Source organism: Rhinolophus sinicus, chromosome 16 (assembly GCF_057876585.1).
Source record: "Rhinolophus sinicus isolate RSI-liver-muscle chromosome 16, RSI-T2T, whole genome shotgun sequence".
NCBI lineage: Eukaryota > Metazoa > Chordata > Mammalia > Chiroptera > Rhinolophidae > Rhinolophus > Rhinolophus sinicus.
In genome coordinates, this window is record NC_142516.1 from 190649131 (window position 1) to 190662419 (window position 13289).

The following is a 13289-nucleotide window of genomic DNA, read 5'->3' on the forward strand; positions in this document are numbered from 1 at the left end:
TACAATTTTAATACAGTTTTTTTTTCCTTTCTTAAAATGTGTATACATTTTTTGGCACCCTTTGTGTATATATATGATACATTAGTTTTGTTCGTACACCAGTTCCTTGTTATAATGGAATTATCTAGAATCAACAATAGGTCTTCAGAAATTAGAAAAACTTTAGTCCACAAATTATCTATATGTGATAGTGCATGACAAAGATGCATGCTTTACCTTTTCCAACAGACTCTTTTTAATAAAGCTTGAGCTATTTATGTGAATTCAATCATGGAAAAAGCTTTTAGGTTCAAATGAATATGAAAATCACAAATTAGTAATATACCAGCGCCTGATAAACTGAAACAGCGTGTGACCATAACTTTAATTCAGGACTATTTTTAGAAGGTAACTGCCAGCACATAGAAGAAAAATTAAATCATGTTAGACTGAGTGACGGCCAAAAATTCATTAATTAGAAGTAAAAATGCCACATGACTTTAATAAATTGCTAAATTCCTTTTATTGTTTTCTATGCAAATAGTCTTAAAATTAGAAGTGATTTTAAAGTTTAATCTTCATAAAACCTAAATTATATATGTGTATTTATAAATGAAGTTATAAAACCATTATGTTAAATTGTATCCACTTTCCTGTACAGGAATCTAATATACCTGATTTGAATTACTCAGATGTATATTTTTCTGTGCACTTGTGACACACGTGTGTGTGTGTGTGTGTGTGTGTGTGTGTGTATGTGAGTCTAGGCATAAATAGCCTAATTTAAAAGAATCAATACAGCAACACCTGGAGCCTAAAGGAGACAGTGGGTGAGGAAGCCATGCCTTACCCTGTGTGGAAACAAGCTGCGTGTGTGCCATGTACTGTTTGTATTTTATAGGACACTGTTTCCAGGCTTTGTTTCCAGGCTCTGTGGCCTGGTAGTTACTGCTTTCAGTCCTGGGAACCTTGAATCTGCCCCCGTCCTACACAGCGGATGCCTGCCTGGCCCCCAGGATCCTCTTCCGTCAGTGTTGCTGGGAACACTAAGGCTCCTTCCTGTGCCTGCTATAGGTGGGGTGTGCCCCAGCTTCTCACTGCACCCCACTGGGCACCCCGCTCTGGCCCATCCCGCCCCTCCACGTCCAGGCAGGCATGCTCCCTATTCTGCCTGCCACTCTTCTGTTATCTCCACACAAGACCCAGAACCACAGCTTTTTGAAACAGCTTTTCTCGTGCACCTGAAGCTTGAAGTATAACTGAGTAATTATGCAGGAAATTACAACACACCTTGTGAACTAGATGTGAAATGTGACGAGTCTCGGATCCCATGGGGAAATACATACGACAGTGAAACCTTCCATGGGAGGGGTTTGGACCATGGAAGCCTACGCCTGTGACCCTCTGCAGGAAGTGGTCCTGGCAGAGCCATGGTGACGCCAGTCTAGGGAGCAATGGCATCTAATAACTGGCCACTGCTGGGAATTCTCTGGCCAATCTACTTGGGAAACACTGAGCCCAAACCAACCCCAGAGTCCCTGGGGACAGGCCGAGGCCTCTGTCAGCACTGCACTGCTGCCCACTGTCTTTCTCTGCCGCCCAGCCCTGCTCCTGCTGCCTCCGGCTGTCCCACCAGCACTGCCACCTAAATGTCCTGCCCGCAAACCTCTGTGTCAACAGTCACTGCCCAGGAACCAGGATGTAGCTCTGCCCATGTCGCTGGAGAGGACATTGAGACCTGGATTGAGTTATGTTTCCAGGGACTCCGCTCACCCACGATGGTGTCACAGGGAATGTGACGTTCCGGACCCTCCACGATTCTCCTCCCTCTGGACAGGCCGCTAGCCTCACAGATGTGACTGTAGTTAGAGCAGCCGAGGCTTGTTCATGGCCAAGAATCTCAGAGTTTGGAATATAAGACTGTTGGCTGGTGGAATTTTGGGGACTCTCATCTGTGTCCCATCCCTGCTTGGATGCCCGCTGGACGTGGAGGGGCGGGATGGGCCAGAGCGGGGTGCCCAGTGAGGGGAGCGGGATCATGTTTCGAGCACGGCCTGGTGCCCAGGGCTCTGATGGCAGTTTAGTCATAAATTTGATGTTTTTCTTTAAAAAAACCTTTATCATCACAGGAAAGTAAATCCAATCTCTAACACTGTACCTTGGCCAAAGATGAAGGATTATAGTGAGTTTTAATTTTAATCACTAAATTGGCCATGATTAAGAGTGTAGACTTGTTTCTAAGTCTCAGTTGAATTCAATGTGCTCACCACCCCTTGTGCTATGTCATGTGACAGTTAAGTTTTTGAGTGGACGGTGTTATCTTTGTTACGTGGGTCTGATGCGTTAGAAAGCAAAGAGCAGAGACGGGCGCAGGGCCAGTTTTCCAGCTTTCACCAGCCTGCCCACTCTCACTAAGCTGATATCTCAGGTGGTTTGTAGTCATACTGTCTAAAAGTCCTCTTCCGATTTTAGAAATACTCTTACTTTATCTTTGCATAAATATTGAGACGCGTGTCATCAACCCCATATCCGTGTGTTGAGTAAAAAGTTCATTTGTGAGAGGAAGGGAGAAAGATGGTCATAAAAATTTGTATCTACTCTGAAATCATTAATGACAGTGTCCGTGATGATTGTGAGGCTGGAGTATATGCACAGTTAGCTGGTAACATACATGCAAGTGTAATTTTCTTTTTGATTGTTCTATGATAATTGAAAAGTTCACCTTCTGTTTTCCCTATCGCTGTGCTCTTTTCATGTGACAGTCACTTACGCTTAATTTTCGTCTGTTGGTGTCACCAGCATCCGTTCTGCTCCGGTTATTTCTCAGCCTGCTGTTTGGGCTCTCTGCTTGGTCTTGCCTTTAACTTTATGGTCATTTTTCCATTTTATTTTGTGATTGACTCCCCCTTCCCGTTAATTATAGCTATTCCAGGAGCTGTAAATACGGCTCTCAATTCCTTTTATTTTCTATTCCCTCCATGGTCACTCTTTCAGTCACAGGAGACTCAGAAACGTTTCCAATCCTCCCCTCTTTTCTTGCTAAGTCTAGGAGTCACCCATGGAGAGGTTCAGCAGATTTAAAAACAAAGAGCGTTATAACAGCCCCAACTAAACGTGCTGCACGGCATCAGTGGCCACTGTACACGGTCAAGGTCACTTGCAAGGCATTGGTGTCTTCTCACTTCTCATAAGCTGCTTCCAGTTGCCATTCACAGTCTTTTGAAATGACACTTTAAACATGTCAAATCTGTTTGCCACCTGGTTTTTTGCGGTGTTAACTCTGTACACAGTCCCCCTTGACACCTTTCTCCCATCCTGCAAATTTACCTGGAAAGCCTGAAACACATTTTTTAAAAGCCATGCAATAATTTTGCTCCCAGTTTTACATGAGAAAATATCCTTACACTCCCAAATCCTTATATCCTTTGTTTCTTATATGAAACAAAGTTCTATTGGGAGCACTACAGATTTGGTGGCATTTCATTGTTTCTTTTGATGTTGACAACAGTTTCATAGGAAAATTTGTTGTGCTTAAGAGTAGAAATTCTAGATTTACCGTTTGCAAATCCTACCACAAATACTTACCAGCTGTGTGGCCATGGGAAAGTTACTTAACCTCTCTGTGCTACAGTTCCCTCCTCTATAAAGGGACAAATAGTACTTCATATTGCCATTAATATGTATAAACCACTTAAAACACTGTCTAGTTCATAGCATGCTGTGTGTTACTAATTATTATTATAGATCAGGAACAGAGAAATAGAATTAATATGGCTAAAAAAAGGACCGAGATATCTTTTTCCTTTGCTTTGCATTTTAATAACTGTTCCCATTTTAATGGTAATATTGACACTAAGAGACTTTTTTCTTTAGTTTTATTGTTTCTGAAATCTGTGTATATTAGAAACCCTCTATACTTTTAAACTTGTGTTATTTCCTTTAGAAATGGGGAAATCCATTTAAAAATGATGATGTGTATCGAGCACTTATTCTGCTCCATGTGTCCTGCTAACTCTTCAATCTGTATTATTTCATTTATGTTGCACATCAAAGCCATCAGTACACTTCGTTCTTCAATCCCTTTTTGAAAACATAAAAACTCAGATTTAAGTAATTTGTCCCATATCATTTGGTTTGTTTCTGGAGTAGAAACTCTGTCTGCTCCCACATGTGACCTCTGTAATGCATCGTGCTATAGGCTTTACCATAAACACTCGCCAAACCTAGTTCCCTCATTTAAAAAGCGTCCTCTTTCCATTCTCATTTGGCCAAACCTTGTTGCTTTCCTCCTTTAAATATCCTTAAAAGTCACTTCCCCTTTGAGCTCTTCCCGTGCAGCCCTGTTCCTTGGCAAAGCACTGGCTTCAGTACAGAATTCCTCCCTCACTGTGTCCCCTCCTGGAGAACAGTCTCTGGGAATGGAAGGCGCTGAGTAATTGCTGCCTGCAAAGAAACCCTCATTGCTTTTGTCACGTAACTGCTGTCTCAGCAGCTTGTTTTGCCAACTGGCCACGATTCAGAGTCAGGGCAGAGAATAAATGTCAGGTTTCAACATTTGGAAATCTGATTTGCACAGTGTTCCTGAAAATTACATAATCAGATTTTTCTAATCCTCCCCAAAGGTCATGGGAAGGCGTGCAGGGCACAGACCCATGGGCACATATGCCTCGTGCTATTGGTTCACATCCCAGTACCTTATGCCACGGGGGTATTTGAAGTCCTATCTCCTTGAGCTGCAGGGAGACCTAAGAGGCAAAGTGTAAACAAATGTCTGCCAGGCACCCTCAGGCACCCACTTTCCCAATGGAGGTGCCGGAAGAAACTTCACTGATCACGCACACGCTGTGAGAAGCGCTGCTGCCCCACTGGTGGGATTCCAGCTTCTGCTGACCCGCCGTTGGGCCATGGAGCAGCCATGAATATTAATGCTGCTTGTTATTTTAGTATCCTGTTTCCACTCTTCTTCTGGAGAGGGATCTGATATGACATCCGTTTCACCATCTGAACTGTGTGGTGGATGGTTTGATGGGGTGGCCTACTTAAGTCACCGAGTTGGGACTATGGGCTCTTGCTAAATACAAGTGTCCTGGAGGCACTTTCCCTGAGAGCAGGGGGAGCGGTGGCCATGTGTGCACAGACCTGGCCCTGTGAGGCCTGATGGAAACCTGCCACGAAAGGAGGGACCCGTGCCCAGAGTTCTTTCAAGAAACCCTTTCACGTGACCAAATGTCTGCCCTGGCGCAGAACTCACCATACTCAAAGGATAACCACTTTCTTGAAGCATCTATGGGAAAGAGGGCAAATTACTTCAAGGAAGCATTAAAGGGAATTCAGAGTGGCGTTCACGTCACTGCAGTGAGCATTTACTAAACCCTTAATGTGCACTCATTACTGTTGGAGACACAAAGGGACATTCACTGTCAACAGGAGATTGGGTTAAAATTAGTGAAAATGAAATTGGCAGAAGTAACAATTAGGTTGAATTTATTTATTTTAAATTAGTTTTTCCCAGCCACCGGATATTCATATGTTGCTAATATTTACTTATGAGACTTAAATCTTCACGTAGACCTATAATCATTTTCATCTATTTTTCCCATTTCAGGTTATTTTGATAATTTTTAATGAAATTGCTAATGCTTTTATAATACAATGTGCGTTTTTGCATTTTTGTTATTGTTTGCAACTGGAAGTATTTTAATTCTTCCTCAATTATTTCTATTTGCTTGTTGACATTGTTCACATTTAAAATTCTAATCTGTTTTTCTACAATAAAATTGGTTAATAGTAAAATTTTTCATTCCCTAAATAATAAATTTATCCTTCTGCTCCCAACCAGTGACTTTAAACTTTATGTTAGTTTGTAATCACTTTTCCTGTTTCCTAATTTCTTTTGCTTTTAAAATTCTTAGATCAAGTTTAAGTATCTGAGGTCTATCTATATTTTTAGCCAAATGTGGGGGGGGAAAGTCGCTTCAAATTATAATTTGTTATTTCCAAAATGTTATTTTGTACAAACGGTTTTTGAAAAACTTATTTGTTTTTCCTTGTTCCCACCATGGTGTAAACTATATAAATCTTAGTTATTGTACATATATCTAGAAGAACGCGTGCTATATTTTACATTAATATTTATATTTTTCATTTAATTAAGCAAATTATATTTAGCAAGGCCTTGCTGAGGGCTCAAATTATTCTACACACTGTGTAGGCAGAGATGAGAAAGATGGCAGCCACCTTGAGTAGTTCAAGGTCGGAACTGGAGGCAGTTGGTTGCTGTCCAGCCTGATGATATAGAATGTGGGTATTTGGAGACCTGCTTTGTCTCATTCAGTCCTCACACTGTGCCGTGGGGAATAAATACTGATGTGGACACATTTTTAGTAACTAAACAGAGCTAAGGAGGGTGAAATAAGAGACTTAAATGGAGTTCTCTCCATCTTATTCCGTCGTCCACTGAAAATACGGCTGTTCAGAGTGCTGCCTAGGTGCTTCCCAAATTCTAGTATAACTGTCAAGACGTAAAGGCAGACATCTGTAGATAGGCACAAAAAAGGAAATGGTGATACTGGTCCCAGAGGCCAGGATGGTTTACAGAAGAAGCAGAGGCTGAGGTGGCTCCTGAAATAGCGGCCGTGATTTCTGCACAGGCTTTGTTGGGCGGGGCTGTCACCCTTGGCCGTTGCTGCTACAGATGGAACTGGCAAGAGCCCCTGAGAAAGTGTTTTCTACGTGATCAACCACAGTTTGATGTAAATTGTAGGTACAGGTACACCCTCCTTTATGGAAAAGTTTTTCTTTGGCAATCACTATTTTTAACATCTACATTGTTTCCCGTTAAGGATAGCTTTGCTAGCTCAATGATATAGACTGGCAGGCATGACTTTCTTTCTGAATTTTATCATTTGTCTGTGTTTCCAAATCCCACATTGGGCCGTGGAGCATTGGGCCTAATTACAACGTTCAAGTTGTAAGACACGGGTGTGTCCTTTCCCAGGGGTCTACTTGGGGAGACCCTTGTTTTCAGGAATGATTTTTTCCCTGCAGAACTTTTGAAGTGGGGACAATTCCACACTCCCTGGTAATGTCAGCACAGACGAATTTTCCGTGTTGTTTCTCCTTCACTTCTGTTCAAACGCATTAAATGGGCTGCAGATAACATAGTGTGGAGTTTGTCCATCCAGCACCAGCGACTTGTGACCTAGTTCATATTTTACTGCATTTTTGTTATGACGCTCTCTCTGTATGTCAGTCTGTGCTAAAGATCCTTTGAAAAAGTGATTTCTTTCTATTTTCCATCGAAAAATGAGTAGGAAAGTTGGGCCAACCACGTTCATTTTTCAGAATGGCTCATCTGTTTTGCCGGTTACGGAAGTGATTACTTGTTGTGGTTCTCAGTCGTAGGTGTTCAGATAGCTGATGGTCGACACTGATAATGCTTGTCTTTGGGGAACGTTTATCTGGATACACTCTATAGCACTATGTACCTTCTAATAAGAAGTCTTACTAACAGTTAATGAAAATAATAAAAGCCCTTAAAAGGGGGAAGGGTTTGGTAAGTCTAAATATTCTTGGACAAGAAAGGAAAACACCGAAGGCACTTATGTCCACATATTCTCCCTCACCTTGTCTTTCTTTCTCTCCCTGTCCATGATAGAAATGCAGCCACCTTGCATCTCAGGTTATAAGATCCCCAGTCTGTGCTGTGTCCTGAACTCACATGCTCCCTGAGATAGAACTGAAAGGTTGTCTACCTTAGAAACCATAGGCAGTTAAATGCCAAAGCACATACAAATGTTAAAACAACATTTGAAAAAATAGACTTATTGTCTTAGAAATAGTGAATGCGGCATTGAGCAGAGCGTTTTTTTATAAAAGAAACAAAGATGAATGTAGACGAAACTTAACTGTTTTCTATTGTGTTGTCAAACAGTTAAGTTTCTGCAGACTGTTTTCAGAAATTATGTTGTAAAAACTAGAACTGAACACACTTTGACTGTGATTTCACAAACATGCCAATTACATTAAATTTCTAAATGGTAGTATTTGTTTTCTAAGTTTTTCTACATAGCCTAGTTTGTACATATTTATTGTCAACATAAAATTATTTTAGAAATCACTGAGATCCCCTTCCATTCACTGGGAAAGTCCTACCAATTTCTCACTTTATAAACAAAGAAAGAAAACAGAAAAATTGCACTATATTGTATGTACATATCAAACTATACCCCATACTCATGCAAAACAAATTGGATACACACATAAAATAATTTCGTTCATTTAGAAATAGTTTATTATTTGGAAATCATTCCTTTTACAAACAGCACAACCCTTAGTTTATTTGAATTCCGCGCAGTAGCTGCTAACTTACTGATGACGTGCTCAATTTAAACCAGAAAGATGGAGATGATAACTAACAGTCTCCAACTTTAACCATCCAACTTAATGCTACAATAATTAAGTTCAAAATTGTGTTTTATGAGTATGGATGACATTGTGTCAGTTAGGTTTCAAGGCAGTTGAATTAGGCACAGAATCATATCAGCAAAAAAAATGTGAGAAGGTGAAGGAAACAGAACCAAGGTCATCTTACTGGGACACCAGTGGATACAGTATGTGCGTTATTAAAGCTGATCGTCAAAACTTTGTTGTGAGTCAGACTATAAATGCACACAGCCTTACAGGTGGCTTGGGATAAAATAGTGGTACAATTTTTTAAAAGTCTGATGGACTAAGGGATGAGGTCTGTAATTTATGCCGGTTGTTTATCCGTTAAACATTGATTGGTAATGATATTCAGGCTGCATTTATCCTCATTCCTCCAGGACCAACACACTGCGTGATGCACATTTATGCTGGATTTCTGATACCACTTTTTCACATAATCGGTACCCTACTATATTAGCTGATCACTAACTCTACAGGCCTGTGGAATCTCATAATTAGGGAAATAAACCAGGCAGCATTTAGAGCTCTGACTCTAAGCAGAGATGTTTTTCTTTCTTAACCGAATGCCTTCATTTATACCTTTAAAATAATCTTTACAAAAATACTAAATTGCAGGTATAAAACATGAATGTATTTCTTCGTTTCATTGTTAGGAAAAATGAAAATATTCCTGGTGCCTGGTTTACTAGTTGAATAGCTCAAAAGCAGTGCATGTTTTGTGATAAACAATGACCTGCATAGACAGTCTTTTAAAACTTTCATTTCTTTCTTTCCTTTCCCAACAGTCTTACCGAGCCACACGTGTGGAAATCCTGGGGAAATATTGAAAGGAGTCCTGCACGGGACAAGATTCAACATAGGGGACAAAATCCGCTACAGCTGCCTCTCTGGCTATGTGTTGGAAGGGCACACCGTTCTGACCTGCATCGTCAGCCCAGGCAACGGTGCAACCTGGGACTTCCCAGCCCCGCTCTGCCGAGGTATGTACCACACACGGGGACTGGCTGTGAAGGGACACCTGGGCTGGGTCCCTGGCTTTGGAGCTGACACCGTAAGTCTCCACCTAACGGACACAGGACGTGTCGCGCGGGGTCTTCCCAGATCGGCTCATTCTGTTCTCAAAAGTAATATTCCGTGTTCTCTAAGAAGCCAGGGCCGGGCCTGTAAAGTCAGTTACAACTTTAGAGATGTCCTCAGTTACCCAAATTCGCCTTCATTCTATTTCTCACACTCTGTGGACTTCTGCATAGCTTCGTCACCTCTCCTGGTAGCGTTCTGAGATTTAATACACACCTTATGTCGTCTTGGTTTGATGGTGCCTTTTTTTTATCTTTTTCTCATTAAAAGTGGCAAACACTTCTTGACAATTAAATCACACCTTTTAAGGACTCTTTCAACACTCTGAGGCTTTTGAAATAAGGCGATCATAATCCGGATTTGGCACAAGGTTAGAATTACTTTCCTTGAAACCCTGCAAGTTTAGCCTTTCCTATAATGTTATTTTACTGATCCAATAACTAGGAAAGGGCACACTTTGATTCCTAGTTTTCCACTTCAGTAAGAAAAAATTCATCTTGCTGGTTTCAAAAATAAAAGCATCGCTGACGTTTATTGAGGTCTTAATATAATGCTCCCAAAGTGCTGAGCACGTTACTTGGATTATATCCTTTAATTCTCACAACAACCCATGGAAATAATAAATTATGGACACTCATTTACAGATAGTGAAATGGAATTTTAAGTTTTAAAAGGTTCCAGAGGTCGTGTAAAAGGAATTAGAGCTCAAATACATGTCTGACTTTTAATCCATGCTCGCGATGAGGCAAATTCACAGCCTGAGCATAAGTCATTATATAACATTGTATTATTTTCATCAGTATGTTTTGTTTGTTTGTTTGTTTAATTTCAGGCTTTGCTATTTAATGAGTACTTTCCTATGTTTTTCTTTTTCTTTTTTTTTCTTTCTGTCAAACGTTGTCTCATGAGCTCTCCTTCCTGTTAATTACCGTAGTAAGGACCTCTTACTGCTGTGGCGAGCTGGTGGGTAGCCGTCACTTATCCTGGGCCAGACACTACCTTTTCACACTTCATCTTCACAAGTAGGTATTTTATGAAAGGTTCATTTTCTATTCGAGGAATCGGAGGGTTAGCTAGGAAACCTGACTTGTTCAAGGTATTCCAGAGTTCAGACTTATCGTGTTCAAACTGTTCCTGTCGCTGAGGGAAATCCCTGTGACAGATATTGTCCACTTCAAATGCCAGTTGTTCCTGAAGCACTCACCTCGCCTGCATGTCGCTGAGGTCTAGTGTGTCTCTTCTTTTTTCTTGTTGCTATTACTTATTTTCCATCTTTCTACTGTCAAAAAGTGGCGTCGTCAAAATCCAGACGTCTGTCCCATGTCCCTTGTCTTTCTGCAGAGTCCCCTTACCTAATTGATCCTGTTTAAAGTCACGGCCAGCTGGGTACCCAAAATGTACCCTTTCTTTTTATCTCTCCCATCGTTTCCATGATATTCCCATTAACTCTGGAGAAGCATCGGAGCTCCTTTGGCTTTGTTCTCTCTATTATAACCTGTATGACAAGTTTTTACCATCAAACTGTCGCTTAGCTCCACTCCCACTCCCGCTGTCCTATTCTAGTTGTGTATTTTGTTTTTTTACTTGTCACTCAGACCTACTTCAAGTTGGTTAAATGAGCTCCATGTGTAGAGTCTCAGCTCCCATCCTACATTCTGCTCCCTCGTCACTGCCCCCCAATACACTCCGTCACCGTGACCGCTCCTCTCTCAGGCAGACCACCTCAGTGACTCACCACGGGTGACGTTCAAACGTGTCCACGTGGCTGCCAATGCGCTCCCTAACCCGACAGTTAAATTGTCCGATTCCATCCGCTGGTGCTGCCAGCACAGGTGTCATCCTTTCCTCTTGCACACGCAGCGTTTGGCGGGCGGCTTGTACTTGTCCTCCCTGCTCTGCAGGCCTGACAACAACCTGCCGGCTCGATAGTGCCATGGCGGGGGCCGTGACACCACGAAGCCACAAGCTCGACCGCGTGCTTTGATTGTGTTACTCTTTTCCCCCGGGGAGTTCCTTACCAACACACCCCTCCACGCCTAATTCCAAAGTTGGGCTCATGTCATCCTGTGATGCAGTTTCCCTAAGTTTGCCATGACACCTCCCTTAGAGCCGTAAAGCTTACTTCTATCTCAAATTCACACTTAAATCCACATTTCAGTCATTTCTTACCATTGCAAACCCTTTTTAAATTTCATTAAGGAAAACAAAAACGTCCTTTAGTTTATAACATTTACTTTGTTGTTATTTTATATTTTAACTCAATGTGCAACGTTTCTTCAACTAGTTTGTAACCTCCCAGGAGATAATGTACAGTCATAAAAACTTTGTAACTCTCTCCGTGATTCTTCTCTATGAGAAATGCACCTAATCTATAGCTGTTTCCCCTAACTCCTGATCCCAATCCCCCATCCATAAACTTAGTAGAAATATAGACAATGCTGAGCATCAAATAACAAGTTACAGACTTAAAAATGTAAACACAAACATTAATGGCAAGTATGAAAGCTTTTCTGCTCAGCCTTCCCCCAGGAGTTTTCTTCTTAAGTGATGGATTTAACTAATCCCATGATGATAAACCTTATAAAGTCAAATTTATGTAACAGTTAGCTCATAATCTTTCCTATCCTGTCACCAATTTGTTAAATCCCAACTATATCAAGATGGTTTCATCATGATAAAATGATTTTTTTCCCCCTTCCTTGTTACAGATTATTAAAGGTATGCTTAAATTTTGCTTTCTCCAATGCTTGGACTAGTGATATTTCAAAGGACATTAAATTAGATATAATTATGTTATGAAACAAATTTGGAAGATACAACACAATGTATCATTGATTGGGATAGCTGGGTCATAAAGAAAAAATCAATTGCTCTAATTTTTATAAATGTGTAGATGTGGTATGTCTAGGAGAGATATAAATGAATTACAGCTGCATGGGCTTAGATAAGTTACAAAACTAAAATGAGGATATTTTCTGCTTCTCCAACGTTCTAAGGATTTAGTTCCAGGAATTGCTTGAGGATTCTTCTTAATAGTCACAAACAGTAACACCACTCCCCTTTCACAATGACTTTTCACTAGCATTGAAATTTTTTTTTTAATTTAAAATTTACTGGGTGACAATGGTTAGTAAAGTTACATAGGTTTCAGGTGTAAATTCTGTATTATATCATCTATATATCACGTTGTATGTTCACCACCCAGAGTCAGTTCTCCTTCCATCACCATACATTTGACTCTGTTTACCCTCATCTACCACCCTCCTGTTATGCTAAGCAAAATAAGTCACACACAAAAGTTGAGAACCATAGGATTTCACTGATATGTGGGATACAAAACAGAAAGTGTTGACAAATGGGCATTTACCTTCTAGTGGCGGCATTACCCGGAGCACTGACACTGAGGTGTGTGGCTCACTGCTCAAGTCACGTGATGCTCTGAAGAAAAATGATATAACCATGTATTTGATACAATCACTACAAGCTCAAGTGGGAGGTCAGCCAGCTCTACTTAAAACCAATTACCTTAAACAGGAGACCAGTATCACACCGACTTCTTTCAAGGATGAGAGTTAGATGTCCTTCTTCTGGGGGTATGATATTTCAGTCCTCATTTACCCTTGAGTTTTCACCTTAATGTTGAGATCTTCCTTGGTTTTTCTTCATTATTGTATTTCATTCCCGTCCTTCCCGCCAGCCTGTGCAAAGAGTGACTGTTTCTGTATGTGCAGGTATGGTGAGTATTCAGAGGAGAAATATAAAAGGGAAAAGAAGGTGCTGGACAG

General features: G+C 40.9%; 1 protein-coding gene across 2 annotated transcripts in view; it reads left to right on the forward strand.

Annotated features, from left to right (window-relative positions):
* The window catches only part of CSMD1 (CUB and Sushi multiple domains 1), a 1607858-nt gene that overhangs the window by 790563 nt on the left and 804006 nt on the right, over positions 1 to 13289 (forward strand). For both annotated transcript variants that reach the window (XM_074329288.2, XM_074329289.2), the window contains exon 4: positions 9213 to 9407. In XM_074329288.2, the coding sequence (XP_074185389.2) occupies positions 9213 to 9407 (195 nt within the window). The remainder of the gene's footprint in view (positions 1 to 9212; positions 9408 to 13289) is intronic.